General features: G+C 33.4%; 1 protein-coding gene across 2 annotated transcripts in view; it reads right to left on the reverse strand.

Annotated features, from left to right (window-relative positions):
- pio (zona pellucida domain-containing protein piopio) overlaps positions 1-22,227 on the reverse strand; it is a 254,041-nt gene that overhangs the window by 153,610 nt on the left and 78,204 nt on the right. For both annotated transcript variants that reach the window (XM_081736236.1, XM_081736235.1), the window contains exon 2: positions 22,035-22,069. In XM_081736236.1, coding sequence (XP_081592362.1) covers positions 22,035-22,067 — 33 coding nt within the window. In that variant the 5' untranslated portion in view covers positions 22,068-22,069. The remainder of the gene's footprint in view (positions 1-22,034; positions 22,070-22,227) is intronic.

A 22,227-nucleotide genomic window follows, 5' to 3' on the forward strand; every position in this document is an offset into this window, starting at 1 on the left:
GAATCAATTAATTAATCTTAACCCGTTAGTTTATTTGTGGTCACAGAAAAAGAAGCATATGTATATACAATACTGTTTTACTATTGACTATAAAACGTGTTTTCTGTTAAATATTATATAATATTTTAATCTCAGCGATTTCTTGTTAAGTTCAAAGTAACATTTGCTTTAACTTGGTCTCCTACTAAATTTTACTTGGTTCTTTAGATCAACTTCCTTTTCTTTTCTTTTTTACATACAATTTATAAATGTTACATACTTCACAAGTGTAACTGGTCCAATGAATATACTGATGGGATGAAACAGTATTTTGAAGTAACACATACGTACCTATTCACACACACACACACACACACACTCATATATATATATATATATACAGCCTACAGTCTCGAAATTCTCCAAAAATTCTATATTTATAACTATAATAATTCCGCTGCGAGGAATGCAACGTCACTTATAAAATACAAAAGTATTAAGAGTTGATTTTATCGAAGAGGTATGATGTATACAATGATTTTCATTGGTACACTTATTCTTAATCTGCACTAACAATCCGAGGTCAGGGGAAAATACTAAGCAGCCTATGATCCATTCTTTAAAGCTTACATTACCTACAAGTATGCCAATCCAACGGTGTGAATTAAATATAGTAGCATGGAGTGTATCTGCTATTACGAATATCAGCATTATTCATCTCTTAAGATGCTCAATAGATCAAGAATCGAAATACATCCCAGGCTGCAAAGTTTAGCTTTAAATCGAGTAACATTGTATTTGATAACTACAAGTGTGAGTTAATGACAGAAATGAGTTGATTGGTTCATATACCTAGACGGAAGTGTCTGTCTAAATGCTCTATATAGACATATAGTAGATCAGTGACACCACGCATGAGATGTGATGCAGAAATGTGAGAAAAATGTAATAACAAAACAAATTTATCTGATCTTTAAACCATAACAAACATTACTTGCGTGTTGAGACATTTATCAAAATCAGTTAAACTCAATCTTTTGTTTTACTATTGCTATAATTATTGTTATAATCATTTTTTTCAAAAGAAAATATTTTAAGCAGCAAAGAAGGAAGAGTTTATTCGCCATACAAAGAGTCATTATTATTAATTGCTTTCAGGGTTAAAAGAAAATAAAAGCAAAGAAGAATGGTTCTTTGATCTCGAAACTGAAAAGAACGTGCCATAAATGGTGTCCAACCGTAAAAAAATAATAACAGGGAAGAGTAATGTAATTCTTTAGCTTCTGATATTTTACAATAATGTTTAAACTTGAATAATATTTTCTTAAATGAACAAACGTACACGTTAGATCTAATTATAATAGTAATTGAGATGTCGTGGCTTGACACACGTATAATATTTGTTTTCTTTTATTAAAAAAAAAGGTTATGCGCCTTGTAAACTCAACTATATATGCGGTACAGGAAAAATTGCAATAGTGCATTTGAATAAACAGTATAAAAATATATTATTGTGATTGTCATGTATTATAGTGAGATTTATCCGCTCGTTGTAGTATGACATTATAATTGATGGGAGTCAAATTATAGTTGTAACCAGTATTACAAACCGTACAACCGACCTACTATTGTGTGGACAGGCTCAGTAGTAGAGCGCTCACCTCTGCTGCGTGAGGTCCCTGGTTCGATCTCAGCTCGTGCCAAGTGAACTTTGAGGTGGTCAAACAGCGTGTACACGGGTTCAACTGGTTCTCTCCAATTTCGTCATTCCATTATTTAGATGATTATCCTGACAATAATTATTATCCTCGGTTCATAATCGCTGGACATTAAACTAGAAAGGAGATGTTCCAAAAGTGCTCAATTTTCCCATTTGAGTTGCGCGCATACAATTTGGTGTGGGAAGAAGTCGTGGCCTAGGACCTTCACATATAAATAATGGTTGTCATAGTTCAGCGGGAACATGGCCAAAAATGGGTCAACAATACAATGGAAATGCCCATAAGGCGCGCATGTTTTTGACATATTTTTTGTATATCGCCCAAAAAAGGGGGCGCCCTCCGTTGAGATTTTATGGAAGTGAGACTATACATTAAGCTCTACAAGCACTTGTCAATTCCGTCGCACTCGAGCCTGCGGAACAGTGAAATAAATCGGGTCCCTGTTTAGAAACCGTAGACGTAATATTAAGGCTATAGTTACTTAGCCTGCTTTATGTCCGTTTAACAATAAATAAGAAAAGTATAGATATGATTCGGCTAAAAGAAAATGAGGAAGGACACAGAAAAAGAATTTGTGTGAAGTCATTTAATGTGGGAGCTCGTTTCAAGTAAAAGTGGTCAAAGGAACATAAGCTGATGTTGCAATACAACACGAATTGTACTTGTAAACTAAGGAGATGAAAAACAACCATAAATATGAATCATAAATTAAGAGCCGAAGGTTGGGATGATGCTATATGTTTGTTAGTCAAGGATAATAATGTTCAAGGTTTATATTACAAATTTTTCCTGACTGTCCTCGTGTGGTGACGCCATTTGTGTTAAGTTTTCCTTCATGACACGAAAATACTTATTATTCATCTTATACAGCGAAAAAATGTTTGACAATGAAACGATTAAACTGATCATGCTAATAGATTTATTGTTTATATTAAACTTTATGATGAAATACAAGTAAAAGTAGGTAAGTTGATAATTAACTACCTTCAGCTTCTTAAACTGAGAATTAATATAAGTTCCATGATTACAATTCTTTCTTTCAGATATTTTAACCTAGGACTTCAAAATTACAATCTGGTCTCATTATTTAACAAAATATTTCGAAAAACCTAATTGTCTTACACTACAGTACTTTCTAAGTACAATTAATTGTTATGTACTATTCTTACTAATATATAAAAGAAGTGTATACAATATCTAACATCAGAGGTATCAGAGGTGTCTGTGTGTGTCATTCAATTTTTCACAAAGAAAAGAGTCGCCTCGAGCAACCAAATTTTGTACTAAGCAACCAAATCTTCACTAAATCTAAGCGCGTATGAAGAAGTGTTTTTTTTTTTATTTTCGACTAGGGAGAGGGTTGAAGGGGTCAAAATTTATTTCTAAAAATTATACTTGTCATACTGTCTGTGAGATAATGCAACCCAACCGTTTTTTCTATCATCCAGTTTGCATATCTTTCAGTGCGAAGAACTGGCGTTCAAGACGGCCCGAGAAACGAGGTATTGTTCGTCATTATATATTTCTCGCATTTCTTCACTTTCAAAGAACTTACATCAACATTATTATTCCTGTGCAAAGAATGGTTATTTCAGCTAGTCTTTAATAATTTACTTTTAGCACATGCGAAAAAATAACATAGAGTTTGGTGATTAAGGCTCTTTTCTGCGAACTCTGCTTCCTCTTCAAATTTTGGCGATTAAAAACAACTTGTATAGTAAACCATTTGGAATTTTAAAATCTTATTCAATGAACTAATTGATAATTTGAAATCTTTTCTTACAGCCTACAAACCGTAGGTACAAACTAACTTCAAAATTATCGTTGGTAATCGTTATTGCGTTAGGAAAAGAGTTGGGAAGCATAGTAAAAAGGGGAAGTAATAACCTTAATGTCATATCAAAAATTCGTTTGAGGTTGCCGCAAAAATTACTATTATTTGGATAAATGCTTTATATCTAGATTTGGTTCACGATCATGAGAATTATTCTCAACAAAATGGGGATGTATTATTGCCTATAATACTTAAGCTTTGTTTCACATTTATATTTGGGGTATTTAGACATTCCCGTCTAACAAAGATATAAAGCCCAAACTTTTTTGGCCAATTAAATATCTACTTTAATGTGCTATGCATCTGTCTTGTTCATATATATAGCTGGTTGCTTTGTGTACCTTGCTGTTTACCTTGTCAAAAGTATCACATTTGAAAACTAGAAATAGTTTCTCATTCTCCAAAATAGTACAATATACCATGTTTTATAATCCTGATAAGAAGACAGCAACATATCCTCACAAACATCAACATCGACATATCCTCTTTAACGAATTATTAACTGCTGTATTTTTTGGTACGCCTAGTTTGAGTTCAATTTTAGGTAGAATCACATAATTTTAGATGTTGAATTAAGAGATGGTGATCTACGGTCAGAAAAACTAGAGAAAATAACATGGAAGTTAACGTGATGACCAAAACCACACACATGTGGATGGCCAGAGCCCTTGATAAGTCTACTTAAATACAAAATACTGTAAATTTATCCTCTCATTTTGAATCTTATGGAAGCAAATAAAAACAAACTTGAATTACAATTAACTTTTGAGCATGTCGTTAGGTTAATTTCATGCTAACACGTAAAATGTGGTGAATTCACTGCTACATGATTTTAGCTCATAAATATAGGAAGTTGCTACATAACTTCAAACTTGGTTTAACGAACGAGGACACTCGTACACTTTTCTAATAGAAATTCGTTTTAAAAAAAACTCTTAATACATACAATTATGATCAATAAAGCAATTGTATTGATTACAATATAGACAAGAAATTTATTTCCGAAAGTAAAATAATATGATCGGGCTACATAGGATCCAGAAAGAAAAAAAGTTATAATAACAATATTACTTATAATCTATAAGAAGAAGGGAAACACGTTTATGTTCATAATATAACGCATTTTTATTATTAAGAGAGTAGCGGTAGGACGCGTGATAATATTTTATAAAGTGCAATAAACATGCCAGTAACAATTTTTTATATATATAGAGAGAGACAACCACGCTTTTGTTCTCATTTAGTAGTGGTAGTAATAATAATATCAATAGTAATAATAAGCAGGTATAAATATTTTTTAAAAAAATATTACAGCTCAGGATGCTTGCTTGCATATAAGAGAAACGAGCATTTCCCAAAAGAAATGCTAGTAAATGTAGGTGTATGTTGCAATATCAACTTAACTTCTTTTTATATTCCATTTGGCTGATTTATGTTTGAATGCAATTATGAAAAATAGCAAGAAGAGAAGGGAAGGAAGAGAATGAATTAAAACTCCACCTTTTTTAATCAAGTGTAGCAATAGCGTGCAAGCACTTTTTCCCTCCCGTTTCGAGTCAGAAGAGAATTTACTGCATACATTATACAGACAGAATATGTATGTCCATATACTCTATATGCATACCTTGTGGAAGTTTATTGTTTGGTTACTATAGTTTTTTTTTCTGTTAAGACTGACCTAGATTGAAACATTTTGATGAAAAAGAGGAGAAAAAGTAGCGCGCCATTTACAAGGCTGTTTTCATTTTCCTTAATCTTTGCAACAACCTTAGCAAGGAAGCGAATAAACTTTCTTTTTCGAACTCCATTGATCATCATTTTTTATCATTATTATTAAAGTACACTACACTTACAATGCATATTGTATGTCAATAAAGACCTCGTTTTGGTATTATTTTCCCATGCACTATACATTATATTAGCTTAGTGTTATAGTGATCCATTCATGCATCAAATGCAATACAATGCAATGAAGTTGGGTAATAACGGTAGTAGTATTTAGAAAAAACCTTCATGAATCATAATGTCAAAGAAGAAAAAGGTAAAGGCTTCAGAAATAATGATTAGATTGAGGAGAATGTAAGGTTCCATGGGAAAAACAGAAGAAATGAAATTCATCTTCTGATTATCTGATGTCACAACCAAAATGAATAAACACTAGTCTCCGTAAGCACAAACTGAATATGATAAATAAATAACATGATGTTTGTAATTAGTAGACTTAATTCTTTCTTGGGTATCAATGATATACTGTACAGTCGGCAATCATAAATAATCAATTTCTGCTCGTATATTTATTTGTCTGTCAAAAAAAAATTAGGAATGAGTTAGCAAACTTAAGTAGTTAGTTACGATTTAGAAGTAATATTACTCTCTTTAATCTATGGAGTTGTTAGAAGAAATAGTACACCGCTTCATAGTTATTGACACAAAAGATGGGTAAAGTTAGCGAGCACCGAAGCCATATGAGATAACAATCCACAGTTTAAGGTGGAACACGAAGCAACATAATGCGTTCAAAGCTCTCTCACAGGGATCGAACTTGGGATCCTGTGCAAAAAAAAGTGTGCACGCTAGCCATTAGACCAGCGGAAAGAGCTTTATTGACAAACGGAATTGAGTGTCGGTCTTTGCAGAAAATTGCACCACAGTATAGTTGCATAATAAAGAATATAATTCAATCACACTAAATTTCACCATCAAACTTTATGTTTCTAAAACTTTCGTTCACTAGTACACCTTTGAATTTGTCTTGACCCAAGAGAAATGAGTAACTACATACCATATAATGCCATTATCATAATGACGGACAGTTCTAGAAAATATTACAGAGTTGTCGGAAACTATTAACCATCAGATTACACATTTTCTATATTTGTTCACTAGTAAATATATAGAAGACCCCCTTCCTATCCAATGAACAGTGCGTCATTGGCTTCAACTTGTGCACATGAACGGAACAAATATGGCACCTCAAATTTGATTGTCTTGTCACTATTAAAAATCTTCCTTTATCTGTGTAACTAGTAGAAAATTAGTATGTAACCAATCATTATTAAGAAAATTCCGTTTAATTTACGCTCTTAGGTGCCCAAAATGTACTAAAACTCGAAAAGAAATGTGTGAAGGGAAGAGGTACTATCAAAATCCAATAAGGTAAACATTTATGAGAGAAAGAAATTGAGCTTTGAGCAATAACGCACGTAAATGGATCTTCCATTTCTTGAATCTTCAACTAATTGGTCCCCTTATTAGTATTTAAATTCCTTTACTCTAAACTTCTTTCTTTCCTTATTTTGTTATTATTGCTTTCAAATTTTAAACTGTTAGCTTGTAATAAGGAAATTTAAGTAAGATACAAGATGTTTTACTTAAAATTTTGGTAATATACAAAATAGGTTATTTGTAGGTTTGTCTACCCAGTGAATGTTAACGAGCGCAAAATGAAGAAAATAAATACCATTATGAGTATGCTATCACAGTAAAATGTTGAGCTCCTTCGTGGCTAAGCGGTTAGCGTACACGCCTTTGGCGTGGGAGACCCGGGTTTGGTTCCCGGCGGGAGCTCATGTGGTTCGGATCTCACGTTACACTGTAGGTCCACGTCTCATATAGCCTCGCTGCTGAATAAGACGCTATACTCAGAATGAAATCAAATCAAATGACAGTAAAATGTAAAATAAATAAAATAAAAATCCTTTAATTATTCTAATATTATACCATGATGAAATATTTGGCTTCGTGATCCGAAACCCGAGATCAGATATCCTAATTAAGGTTTCCCAGGGTATTTATTCGGGTGTTATCAGGCGAATATTGGAATTGCGCCTCTATATATAGGCTCTTTATGACTTCCAAAATGCATTCTTAATGTTCCAGTATCTGTGAAAACGGCTGTACTACCTTTATATGGAACTTGGTTAATTAATACATGATAAACTATATCTAGCCTCCATTAGTTTACTCACTTCCAAAGGTGATGAATATATTGAGGTATTCCAGTTTTCACCAGAGTGGGAAAAATCAGTTATTATGATTCATGTTAATTTGAAGACTGAGCATGTTAATTTGAATTAGTATGTTGGGATTTAAAGTCTATTGATAGACTTCGGAGTTCTTAATTTAATAACTATAAAAAAACTCATTAAAAATTTAACTGAATTCATATTTTTAACAGACAGAAGATACTTGCAGTATTAAATTTGTTAGTTAGGTCAGTTTAGTTACTTGTAAAGATTTCAATATTTCTTTTCTTCTGTTATGAATGTATTTGTTAACAAGGACATTGGTTAACCACACACTTTTCCTCTTCACTGTTACGCTAATGGAGCTTAACTTAATAATGATGTGCTCTGATTCTCTATTGGAACTTTTGCTCTCGTTACACAGTGTGTAGCCCTACTAGGTATGTGTACATGTACAATTCGTCGAAGACTAAAACATAACTGAGGTTGTTTATCTACTTTTGACACGACTTCCACAACAAATACATCTTTGTTTTTTCCTGGAAAGAAAAGTATGACCAAACACAATTTTTACACTTTAATAAAATAAGACAAAAATAGTTTAGCGAAGCACAGAAGAGAAAGTGCAGGAGTCCACTTCCCTTATACGTATACTTTGAAGCTGTCCATTATTTTGTTTGCAGAAATTTTCCACGTGTTTCTTTTCTTTCGTTTCTTTTAACGTCTTGAAAGATACGTCGTGAGTATTAAAAAGGACCATGATTGATGAACAGAACAAAAACGCATTGCTACATCCATACTAACAGGCAACTGATGTGATGAAATAAGGCTACTTTTCCTCGGGGAAGTCCGTGGCGTAATACTTATCATAGTTCTTGTACACCAGTACTGGTTGCCTTTTTTGTACCTATTAACATTTCATTCTAGACCTCTGTTTCTTTCGTCGTGTCGTCTCGATACTTCTTCTGCTGTTTGTTTAATTTAACGAACACGTTTAATTCTGGTTCTGTACAGACTTAATACTCGAACAATGGAAACAAATGGTATTCTTTGTCATATGTTCAGAGACTCTGATGAAGTAATGGTAAAAATCTTCCGCTTATGGAACCATTGTAATATTAATTTAGAGACTCTTACGGAAAGTCCCAAATAGAATGGTGTACTAAAGGAAATTAAATTTCCATTGGCCTCCTAGCTGCTAAATTTTGACATTCATATAGAGTATGAACATGCAAAAACACGCAAGCTCAGCTCTCGGGCTTAAAATAGGTCTCAAGTGCAGCAATTGAGCGTGAGCATCTATGAGTACGAGTGTTATAAGTGGATAGTGAGCCAGAGCCTGAACTCAAGCCGCAATAAGGTTAATAACTGAGTGTGAGCACCTACTGAGGATAGCGAGCCTGACCCCAATTAGATAAATGTGCGCGAGACCGAACTACTGCGAGTCCCATTGAAGATATCAAGCCCGAACGCGTGTAATTGATCCCACGTGAACCCGAGTGATCCTCGGTTACAAAACAGCCGGCTTGGATTGAAAATTGGTTTTTGAAAGTCATTTATTTAGTAATAGACTTGTGACTTGCTATAACAAATATCCTATAAGCCGGGCATCCTCAGATTTCTGCTCGTCCGCTAAAAGCTCATGAGTGGATCGTGATCATGCAAGCAGGTAGAGGTAATATGAGCAAGCCGTTGAAGTAACATCAATGTTTCCATTTCAACATTTGTGACGCCATATCGAGAAAGTATTGTCATTGGAGCAAGATATAACTCTCACGGTTAACTGAATAATGAGTTCTCTTGTCTTTTATGCAGTAGTTATGATTTCAATGCTCAAGTGTTCAACGACTTCAACGAGTTCAAGTGTCTTTACTTTTGCCCGTAATGATTTTCTACTCGTTGTTATTGTCCGAAAATCACAAGTCCCTGAGTCTATTTCGAGCCTAACGTTGAGGATCTCCTTGGCTCTGTCTGAATTCTGAGTTGCGAATAAAAGCAACAAAACAAAACAAAAAAGATTAACAAACTCAACTTTTTTCATCTTCAACTGAAACAAAGTGATACAGTATAATCTAAAAAAAATAGTATAACACATTCCATAATCCTTAATTAGAATTATCTCAACGTGTTACTAGCGAAGAAGAAGAATTGAGGTGAAGTTGACTTTAATACTGAAATTTGTATTACATTATTTGCATTCTTTATGAACTTTATAAGATTGAATAAATTATGCAGTGTCTTAGTAGTGGTTTACAGTATATTAGTACTAAGTAGTAGTTCATATTCAGGATTTACTTTTTTTTTTTTTTTTTTTTTTTACATAGACGTTCTATGTTACTGAAGTAGCTTAACTTCAAACCGTAATAGGGCTGAGTCCCTATTAATAGTGTTAAGATTTACATGCAATAAAGATTAATATTATGTACCCTAGGTATTAGAAAATGTAACTATCTCATTCTCCTGTAATTAATTTTGTAAGTTAGTCAATTTCTGTGATTGAACTTGGCCAGCATCAGTTCTTTTTGGGCAAAAGCCACAACAACATTCTTCTTTCTGGCTAAAGTCACGAAATTCACGAATAGGGAATCAAAAGGTCTGGCAAAAACCATGGAGCCTTAGCTTATAAGGTCATAATTTTAAAATATAAGACGAAATTAAAACAAAATAAAACAAATTCTTGAACACTAATCGCTACTTCTTCTTTTTTTGAAATCATGATTGTTCTGAATTCTTTAGGGATACTATAACACATAAGATTTCTTCTTGAAAATTTTGTCCGGGGAAGGGGACTGTACTGGAATACCATTTACTAAAGAATGTGCCGACGTAAAGGCAAAAGGATAACTTGTAATCGTAATTTATCTTAGTTTTGCTATAGGGAGGAACAGTTCCTCCCTCCCGGAATTATACATGGAAGAAACGTTGCTACAGTATTGCATGAGTTTAGAGGAAGTCTGTATGAAGTGAAAACTTATCGAGTTTATAAAATAAAAGACAAATCGAAAAGCACAAAACAATAATTTAAACTTAAAACAGCAGTAACGTAATGAAAGAGACTAGCTGACCTCCGACACAGACAGGAAATAACGCACATCTGTAAACGTTCAATGCAATATAAAATAACTCTTATCTCTGTATGATGCTTGTTTGGGAAATGTTTAGAAAGAGCTTGTATAGTTTCAGTGGATCTTTTTTTTTATTATTATTATTATTTTTACTATACAAATTGCATGTTTGAAGTAACGAAGTAGCAAGATTCCATCCAAGCAAATGCATAGTGGTTAGATATAACAGGTATGAATTCATACAAATGCACATAACATTTATGTGTGCATGTTCATTAATTCGCAAATGGATGGGAAACGTTATCAACAACATGCGCAGAAATTACTATCTGTAAAACAACTCCAACGAAAACGTTTCTTCTGTGCTGATGTACTGAAAGGATTACTGTACTTACTCTTAGCACGCAACGATACAAGTTTTGTACAGAAAACATGACATCGAAAGAAACATTTTCTTACACTTTTATGTTCATCATCAAGGTCACGACTTTTTGTCACGTATTCTTTATATTTTGTTTTCCTACCTGGAGTATTCCTGTGTTCACAAAATGTTTATTACGTCATTCAAGCTTGTGCGAAAATATGTAATATCTTCTTTGCCTTTTAGCCATTTCCGTATTCTTGTCTTGGAATTTTAGTTCTGTCTTCTAACGGCCTTTTATAAGGAAAACATTCGGTATATATAGGTAGTTTTTATGAACGTTGAACATGCCCACGGGAAACACATGATGTTTTCGATAGTTAGACACAAGTAGCAGATGGTATGAGAAAAACTGATAACCGTGAATTAACTGTGACATCATCTTCCGTTGTAAGTGTTTTGCAAAAAAAAAAAAAATGTCACTTATATTGGAAGACCTCAGCAGTAGAAGTTAGCCTCTAAGTTCAGAATCACATTATTTCTTCGAGTAGACTTATGTTAACAGAAAATGTTAAAAGTCTCAAAAGGATAATATTTTCTTCTCTTTCAAGTAAACTTTTCAGCACAGAAGAAACGTTTTCGATGGTGTTTTTTTTTAAATAATAATTTATGCACATGTTGTTGATAACGTAAATACATAAATGTTACGTGCGTTTGTATGAATTCATACCTGTTATATCTAAACACTGTGTATTGTTTGAAATCTTGCTACTTCGTTATTTCAAGCATACAGTTTGTAGTAGATTAGTAGTTTGTAGCAAATATTCTACTCAAATTACAAGAATCTCTTCCCAAACATCTCTAAAATAAGCACTGTACAAAGATAAAGAGTTTATTTTATTGAAATAACGTAAAGAAAATCCAGTCACGGCAAATTAAATCGATTTCGACGAGTATATACGTGATCACTATATACCGGAAAGATTATTTCGCACAGCAACCTCTACATAGTAAAAAGCACTATGTTAGTGCTAAACCGTTCAATGTATTAGTTGGTTTATTTTTTCCCCTTTTTCTTAAAGAAGATCCGTCAGATAAAGTTGTTATTTCTTACCTAAAAATAAACTACTAAACTCTCATACCAAATCACGAAGGCTTTCGGCGGCCAGCAGCTCTTTTTTGAGTGACGTACTATGGACAACACACCGACTTCAATCGCCGTTATTTCTGACTTTCTAGATTGGGTTTCCCCCCTCTTAATGCAAGTGCATCCAACTAAAATCGGACGGAAGATGCATGTGCTAGGCTTGGGCAAATACAGGAGGCCATTGACCATTGTTTTCATGTCCCTGTTGCCTCAAATAAAAGTAGTTTATTGATGAACAACAATCGAAAGTTGCGATACTTTAGAAAAGTGACTTTAAGATTGAGTTTATCTCGTATTTTATAACTTAACATTGTCCATTATGCATCTACAGTGCGAGACATAATTCATTTGTCTCACTGTATGACATTGACTTGTATGACATTATTCGTTTGTTTCGGAAAAGACCGGAAGGGAAATGAATTTCATTCAAATTTGAGCACTTCAGTTTTGTTCACTGCTGGAGCATACGAGAGAGAGAATGAAAAATTAACAGTGCAGTACAGTTAGTTTCGTGTACTAGTCTAGAAATGTTGTAGAAAATACAATGGTAAGAAAATATAAATTACACCCAGCCTAAATTAAATAGTGTAATCGATAGTTAAAGTCCCCATTCTCATCTACCTTCTACTATATATTCTGGACTCTTCGTGATTGAATAGCTAAAGCGGTTGCTTTATGTACATGTTGTCCCTGGGCTCGATTCCCATTGAAAGTACTAGCATTGGACACAAGCTTAGTAGTAGTTCAGATTCCACATTAAACACTAGAAATTGTTTCGTACAGCTTCGATTTCAATTAACCAAACAACTTATATAGTGCAGGGGCTTACTTACATTTCGCTTGTGAACTTTTACTGGAGCTGTTCTCTGCTTATTCATACTGGAATTGGAGCACTGATGATGGAATGATGATGTAAACTTCATGTTTACAATTGGTGCAAAACCAATATGTTGACCATATTCAAAGATGATCACCACGCATAGACATTGCTAATCAATAACTGTTAAGTGAATCTACCCTTTGGAGCTCAATTTTCTTGGATGAGGAAACTACGTAATCCTCTTTTAAGTAATTATAAATTGTACTCAAATTGGCCCATCCGTTCAGAACTTATTGACAAAAGATGATGAAAATGTGCACTTTCGATAATGACTTCACGACAGCTAACAAAACCAAGACCAGCGATGAGTAGTCGAGTGATTTATCCCATACTCTTATTGACGGTTGTCCTATTTGAGATTTCTCCAGAAATTTCCTTAAGTACGCCAAACAAATCTCATGATAGTTATTGTATTTTAAATTCGAAACTGTAGGTCGTTCCCTTGCCTAAAAAACATTTACCAAGAAATGGTCACGCTAGGCTAACGTTGTTCAAACTATGATCTTCGAAGTCTGTTCCTGTGATTCCCTTATATTGAATACTTGAAATACTTGTCCAAGAAAGACAGGAAAGTTTAAATTCAATTGATAATTGAGTATCTCAAATACGTTAATGAGGTAAAGATTATATGGTTCTAATATCCTACATATGAGTATTATTGTAAAAATATTCTTGGTAGCCTTCAACAATTAAACTATGAGAAGACTCAGAAGTATTTTCTTCCATTAATATCAATATAAAATTAAGAGAATTTCAATTAATTAAAGTGGTCCCTACTTGGAAAAGTTTGAGAAACGCTGCACTAGTCATTACCTGCTTAATTGAGGAATACCTTTGTATCCCTGCAACCAGCACGAAAATTAAAAATAGAACTACTAGGCTTTGTAATTGTCAGAAGCTTCTTATAAGAAACCACCGTATCCCACTTTGTTCTACAACAGTGGAGTTTGAGAATGACTCTATTCCCAGACCAAACCGTATAACTTGTTTTAAAATCAGTAGAATACTTTATTGATATTACTATTAACAAGGCAATGTTTTCATTTTTGAATGACCGCTATAGTTGTCAAATGTCCGTTATACAAGGAAATTGGAAAGTAAGCGGCCTTGGTGTTTTTGTTAGAAGGTATTAACTTCCTCCATTATAACATTTTGCTTATAAGGAAAAAATGAACAAAAAAGAGCAGCACAACACATTGGTATTTACAGTAGTTAGTATATGTTGCAATGACTCGGATATATACAATATATGCACGTAACTACCAAGCTTAACCTTAAATCAAATTTGCTTTCAATTGGTAAAATTAAAACACTGGAAATATGCATCACAATGAGTACATAATTTCATTTTACTAATTTTACTGAAAGAAACTATAATAGAGCATACTTCCAATCCTTATTAAACACAGTATAATTAATTATTTCGCCATTGCTCTGGTAAAAGTCAACTGATAATTTCCAGGCAAACTTGAGATTTTTTAAAAACATTTTGTCTGTTTTTTTTTCTTTTAATAGTATAGACTAAAACGTACTATTCATTGAAATATTTGTTATTCATATTTTCCCCTTAATTATCGCTTCTCATTTAACCTAGCGAGCCCTTAAAATAAGAACTACTTATTTAAGCCAATGTTTTTGTTGACTCATAGGTTCTCATGACAAGGTTAATGTGATCTTGTAAATTTACTCGTGTCACATACAGCAGACTCACTCACTCACACTCACCCTATGGCCTATGAAACCCGGAGGTTCAATGCCGCGTTCACAAAAGCTCTCCACTGACTTCTATCCTTAGCCAATTGGATCTAGTATCTACTTTGTATTCCTATCTCTGCGAGATCCATCTTAATCCTCCCATCTGCGCCTAGGTCTTCTCTAATGCTCGTTTTCCGATTGGTCTTCCAGTCAAGACTTTGAAAGCTTTTCTACTTTCTTCAATTCTAGCTACATGACCTGCCCACCTAAGCCTCCTAGACTTGACGACCCTAACAATGTTGGGTAAACCGTACAAATTAGGTAGTTCCTCGTTATGAAGTTTCCGCCATTCCCCATATGTTTGGAAATATATTTAAAAAGCTGAAAGAAAGCAACTATCAATTTTTGCCCAGGTTTTATTATTTAAGTATGTTAAAACTAGTAAATGCATTATAACAATGTAAAAGTCAGACAACTCAAGATCTAGTTTGAAACAGTGCTTGCACTTGGCTTTTGGGTGAAAATAGAAGTTTTTTTGCTGAAAGGGTGAAATACTTGTGCTATTGTGTGAGTAAGGTAATATCAAAAAGTGATTACCTAGGTAGAATTACCTATAAGGAATACAATAAACAAGACGATTCGGTCTTTCAGTGGTGTAATATACAACCTACTCGAAACAAACCCTTTTACTATATATGGTCTACAAAAAGAGGTGTTGTTGAACTGAATGTTTCACTTTCTTTAACTTAAAAAGAGAAAGAAAAAACAGCCAGGTCAAAAGCTCCTGCGACTATAGAGCGATCGGCTTGGAATCACGCAACAGGTGGTAAGCGAACTCTCCCTCTTAATTCTGAAAGCATTTATGTTTACCTGTCTCAGAATGCCTGGCAATTCGAAAGCCAGCCACCCCTTTTTCATTTCAACCGTGTCCTTGTGCAAGGGTTTTTGACTGACTCAGTGTTGCAAACCAACAAATGGTCAATTATATTGGTCATGATGGAACATTTTTTGGATAGTAGAAATGTAATTTGATTCTAATCCGGATAATACCAAGCGAGCATCATGAGAGAGTGGTTAGCGTCCTCACTTTACACTCTGTAGGTTCGAATCCAGGTTGGCCATCCTGCATATGTATATATATATATATATATATATATATATATATATATATATATATATATATATATATATATATATATAGGAAGCAATTGTTACAAATTATTGCATATGCCGAACTAGCCAGACCTTGTCAGGACAGTTTCTGTGAACTGTGAACCTTCAAGAATACTTTCAACATAAAAATAATATATGCTATTTGGGAACTCAATATTATAAGAAAGATGCATAAGATTAAAAATAATCAAGAAATCTAACACCAACTACAAGCAAATGAGTTTTATTTATTACAAAAATTCGCAAGAGTTCTAATGTTGTGTGCGTTACCAGTCGGCTATTTAAGATATTACAAAGTAACACATCTATAGACTATTTAGGCCCTGGCTGAATACCTTCCAAATTCTTTTTATCCCCTTGTTGTTTCTGTTTCTATTATTACTAAATCTAAAATTTTATGGAAGTTCCTCGTAACTGAATGAAGGGGGAAAAAATCAAAGTTGTGAACAATTTGCAAAATACCAAATCCACATTTCGAACCTCAACATAGTATGTTGTTTTAATTTGATTCCATTTAATTTTTTAGTTTAATGTCTCTTTCAGCAGCAAGGCTATATGAGACGTGGACCTACAGCTTAACGTAGGTTCCGAATCGCATGAGCTCCCAGCTGGAACGAATCCGGGTCTCCCACGTCAAAGGTCTGTACGCTAACCGCTTAGCCACAAGGAGCTCCTTCAACATACCTTAATGGGAAGAAAATTAATTTAAATCTTCAATAAGTTATCATTCAGTACCTTGTTTCCTTTTTCAACTTGCCATGTTTAAATTACTACTGAAATTAATTGAGTATTTTAACATTTGGACTTAGATTGCTTTTTAATTAGCTCACGGTTGATGAGGAAGACCCGAGTTGAATCCTCGGTAAGGAAATTTATAATTCCAAACCTACGTCAATCTGTAGTTCTACCTGTCATACAATCTCAGTATTGAAAAAAGGTTGTTCAATCTAAACGCTAAACCTCAGTTGCGAGGGGTCCCTGGTTCGATCCCAGGTCATGTGAGTTTGTGATGGACAACACGTAGTCGTGGGTTTTCTTGGGGTTCTTTTTATTTACTTCCACACTTTCGTTCCACTAATTCTTTCATTAACCAATCACATTTAATAATCATTTATCTCCTTTAGCTTAAAGGGCATAACCGAGGGATATTAAATTTAAAATTTCATTTATTTTTTAGATAAAAAGTAAAACAATTATATATATATATATATATATATATATATATATATATATATATATATATATATATATATTGAATTCTGTGTCCCATAACAGTAATTCAATTGGAAACACTGCTCAACACTTCCCCATTTAACAGAACAACTCTCCCTTTTACACGTTTTCGTAATATTTCTTTTTTATTCCTTCCTTCTTTTCTTTAGAGACGCTATTTATCTTTTGCATTGTGGTATACAAAAGGAAAGAATGTTAGAAGGGTGAATAGGGAGTAATATTGGAGGAGCCCTTTCTGCTCAGTTAGGGGTGAGTGACTGAAATTCAGGTAAGGGAAAGTATATTTTACTTTTATTAGACAACACCACTTTCGATTTCCTCTCTATGGGGTGGAGAATGCATGACAGACATATGGAGACGTTACAAAAAGAAAGATATGAAAAAGGAGACGAATGGGTTTTTGAAGGTCAAATGGAACAAGATGGGGTCTATTCATCTTTTAAACAGGTATAGAAAAGATGGAATTCTTGAGTCTTCCCTTTCGTGTAGGTGTGACTTCTGCATTAAAATATACGCATATTTCTGTGTCGGAAATAATGTATAGAAACTGAAAGCAAAGTAGCTTTAAGAACTCCCTTTACCTATTCAAAAAAGAAAAAGTTACACGTTTTTCTAAGAAAAAAACTCTTTCTAACGACACTGCTTTGAGACTCTCTCATTGTATAACCCATGAAAGGCTATGATTGACCATGCTAACGCACGATCCTTTAGCACTCATGGTCCCGCGTTCAACTCCCGGTTGAAGATACTTCCAATTTTAACGCATTACGGTAGTTCGGATTTCACCTTAAACTGTAGGTCCTTCCCTTGTATAGGCTCGCCACTGCAAAGGGATGATAAACTCCAGCCAACCAAAGCTGTGATTGGCCAGACGACATACTTTCAATTAAGAGGTTGTGATTGGCATACAGTGCATTATTTTTGTCTTTCTAGGTTGGAATTTGATACCTCCTAAATCACGTTACATTCCAATTGCCTCGCAGTCCAAATGTTTTGCCGATACAGGGAATCGACCCTGGGAACAGCCAGATCAAAGGCATGTAAACTAATTATTTGGCTACGCACGAAAGCGTTTTATAATTTCATCGATGCTTTTCTAAAAAGTCATTGACAATCAGTACCTCTCCGAACAAAGGAACCCATAATAGATTCTACAATTTAAAAAGTAGTTAATTCAATACTGTGCATATTTCTCATCGTAATAGAGACGTGGCGCCAAATAACGGTATATACGGCGTATTTTGGAACACTAAACAGCTAGGCAAATGATTTTCAATACATAAAATGACTACAACTTATTCTTTAAGAAAATACCATAGGGTTTTTCTATTACGAAGCCTAAGAAACAGTCTATAAATTTGTGTTGAGCTTACTTCTTATGGTTAGTTAAGAGAAACGACGAAGAAAAAGTGGATTTGTAACTATGACCACTTCTTAGCTGGGTCAATCGTTGTCTTTTACCTGTAAGATTTATAGCTGTATTTCTGGTCCTCCAACGCATGAGGCTAGTGCTAGAAAGAGACAGTGTTCTGTACTATCTAGAACAGACTTTCTATTCTTGCCTTGAGTCTACAAAATGGAAATTCCACGAAGATCTAGACCTATGTGCTCTACATTAAATTTGCAATCAACAAGGATATGAAGACCACAAAATGGAGCTGAAAATACATACAAGGACCTACAAACTTCACTTCTTTTGCACAAATTTTTGTAAATATATGAAGTAATTTATAATGATTTTAAAGCGAAATCTGGCGCACAAGTTCTAATTGTTCATCTACTCTATGAGTGAACCACTTTTGTCGGAAAATTCGGAATAAGATTTTTATTTTAATTTTGCAACAATAATTCATAATAATCTATAATGTTTTAAAATATTAAGTGAAAGTGCCTACACAATGATTCGGAAAGAACCGTACACTTTCACAATGTTATACTTCTCTAATATATTCTAATATCTGAATGTACTGTACCAAAATAGAAATTGTTAAAGTTTCATTTGATTCTCAGATGTACGCTCAGGTCCAAAATCATTGTCGCTCATGTCCAATCTATAAATATGTTGTTCTAGGAATATAATTTGATAACGAATTCACCCGGTATTTCTTATAATGTTAGTATGTGTATAATCGGCATATGTGGAAAATTTCATGTCAAAAGAGCAGTAAATAAGAACAATAAAACGAAAAGAAAACTTTCTTGTCCATTTAGCAACATTTTGTTTTACCCACTCTAATATTTGTATTTATAATTCTTTTCCTATGAAATTTACCACAAATATACATTTCCCGATTATACACATAGTATCAGTATTAAAAGTACCCTGCAAAATCATTATCAAATTATATTCTTACAAGAAGACAGTTATAGATATGAGACAAACATTTTGGACATGAGTGTACATACACAAAAATATAACATGGTGAATCTGAAAAGATCTATTTTGTATTATCGTGCATTTTTAATATCTAAACTCACTCTAATGCTAAATTATTAGCATTATTATTAAAAAAAAAACATTTAAAATGTCCTGGGTTTTCTGAGTACTATATATATTTGTATATTCGATACTTTGCCTTAAGTGCCTTACGTAATGCCGGTACAATGTTGATTGGGTTTTACATTGAACTGATTTGAACTTTTCCTTCAATTAAATTTGTACGTTCTTAGAAAATTATTAGAGTGCAAGGATGAATTTTAATAAAATGCATGACTGCAAATGCAATGCTTATTTGTTGTTGAATGTTCTTGGCGGAATATCAAAGAGATGCGTTATATGATAATACTGTATAATTCTAATTTCAAACTAGGAAGCATTTTGTCTTCGATAACTTAGGCTAATGACCAACGTAATTATTTTAAAGATTATACTGTATTATGTCATCAAACCTTTAATTTGATTTACACTATTATTAGTACATTAAATATGTTTCCTTCAGAAATGACTGCAGACTTTCTAGCTTGGTTAACGTTATGAAGAAGCTATATTACCCATTTTATCGATTATTTATTAATGGTAGTGATTTTATGTCGGCCTGTTCCAGAGCAATTGAAAATTTAGCTTTCACACATACTTATATATGCAAATGTCACAAGAAAGTTTGATTTGAGTAAGTTATTTTTCTTCCGCATGGAACAAAGAACACAAAACTAGTTCCCTATATTAAATGTTTTCCCTATATTAAAAACAAATATCGTTGACATTACGTTTACAATGGAAAATTCATTAACTTTGTCATATCAGTACATTCTTCTTTCTGTAAGAGGAAAAAGTAAATGCATTTATGGCCTTGGCAGATAAACAGAAGGTTTATAATTACATATGCTTAGAAAGTAGTCTGTTTGACGTTGTAAAGAGAATCTTAATAAGTCATGCATTGCTTTAACATTAAGTTGATAAATGTTATTGTATTTACGCATATTTACAACTCATTAATTAACACTGGGCTGGCATTTGGAAAAGGGGAGTGACTTTGACCTTAATGGGAAGAAGAATATAATATTTGTTCTCAGATATTAAGAATTTCAATTAATTAGGACACATGGATGGAAATAAGATCCCAATTTGATTTTAGGTGCAGAAATTTGATAAGATAAATAAACATTTCGGATATCTATGTACAATTTATTAACGGAAATATTAGGATATTGTTGATTCAATTGATGTCGATTCTTTTGGACAGAAAAGATAGACGCAAGGGACCCTAAAGACTCTTCAGGTGGAGAATATAGGAAAGAAAGTATTTTTTTAAAAATCTTTTTCTTTTAATTCACGTGTTTTTTTATCGGGGTTCTCCCAATATCCTTCCACGTTTTTACTCCAAGATTTTTTAAATTCGTTATTCTCGTTATTTTTAAACCTCATTTACCCTAAAGAGCACTAAAAAGCATAACGATGGGCGTTAAATAAACGATTTCATGATATTTAAAGAAAAACACTGTAAATATTAAGTTTACAAAATATATATCTACCATTAGTGAAAAATGTGTATTAATCTATACAGTTAATTTAATGAGATGATTTAAGATAACGATATGATTTATAACGCACCGATACATATATATATATATATATACTATGCTCTTTCATGATATGTGTTTAGTATTGTAGCACTAGATAAACTATTTCTTGTATTCTTTGATGCATATTATTTCCATTCAAAATGTCATTTAGCCACTACAAAAACTTGTAATTATTCATGCGGACCAATATTTTAATGTCTCGAAAGTTAAAATGAAGTAGTTTGATTAAACAATAATGGTTATAATGTTATCATGAGCGCACACAGTGGTGAAACTAAAGCTCCTGCCCCAAAGAACAAACAGGGCAAAACATTGCACTATACAGTTTCTCATCTACTGTGTCATAATCCTTATTTAATAATAATAATTTCAGTTCTCTCCTAATTGTTTCTAGATATTTACTGTCAGTATTTACCTCAAATTGAATATGGAATCTCGTAAATTAAAGACGAGTAAGCTAAACCATTTAATTGCCCGCAGATGTTCCATTATGATTAACAAATAACAATTACTTTTAAGCAATGTGTCTCTCTATGCTATTGTAATATGGCTTGCACACAATCGTGACTTGTCAACTTGTGTTTCTACAGATAAACTTTTACTAAACAGCTTCAACTATCAAAGTAAAATTAAGAAATTTGGTAGGCGACATGTGGACTGACTAGACTGCCCACTATCATGGTCACATAAGGTAACGGAACATCTGACGTCAGAGGGCGTGTTCAAGGCCCTTTTGCTCTTAAATAGAAGCAAGATACACTGACATGAGTGGATAACATGTGGGAGAAGAAATAGGGGAGGTAAATCTCAAGGTATCATTCCTTCCCCTCCTCTTCCTAGCCCGAATGACAAAAAGTTTTAGCCTACAATATGGAGAATCAAACTGGACGCTTATTGAGGTATTACCACAATAATACTGTCAGAACACATGCAAATAAGAATAGATAATAGTACTTACCAATAGTAAAATCATGACCAAATTCGTCGCCATACCTATGGAGAGAAAGCGAAAATATGGGTCAATGAGACAGATCATAGAGAAAGACGTGAAAGTACAAAAAAAGTTAAGTAGTGTCAACAATGAGCGAACACTACAACGATTATTTCGTAAAAGTAAAAGGTACAGCAGACGAAATACAATACATAAAAAT

This window comes from Thermobia domestica, chromosome 13, assembly GCF_964235325.1.
Source record: "Thermobia domestica chromosome 13, izTheDome1.hap1.1, whole genome shotgun sequence".
NCBI lineage: Eukaryota > Metazoa > Arthropoda > Insecta > Zygentoma > Lepismatidae > Thermobia > Thermobia domestica.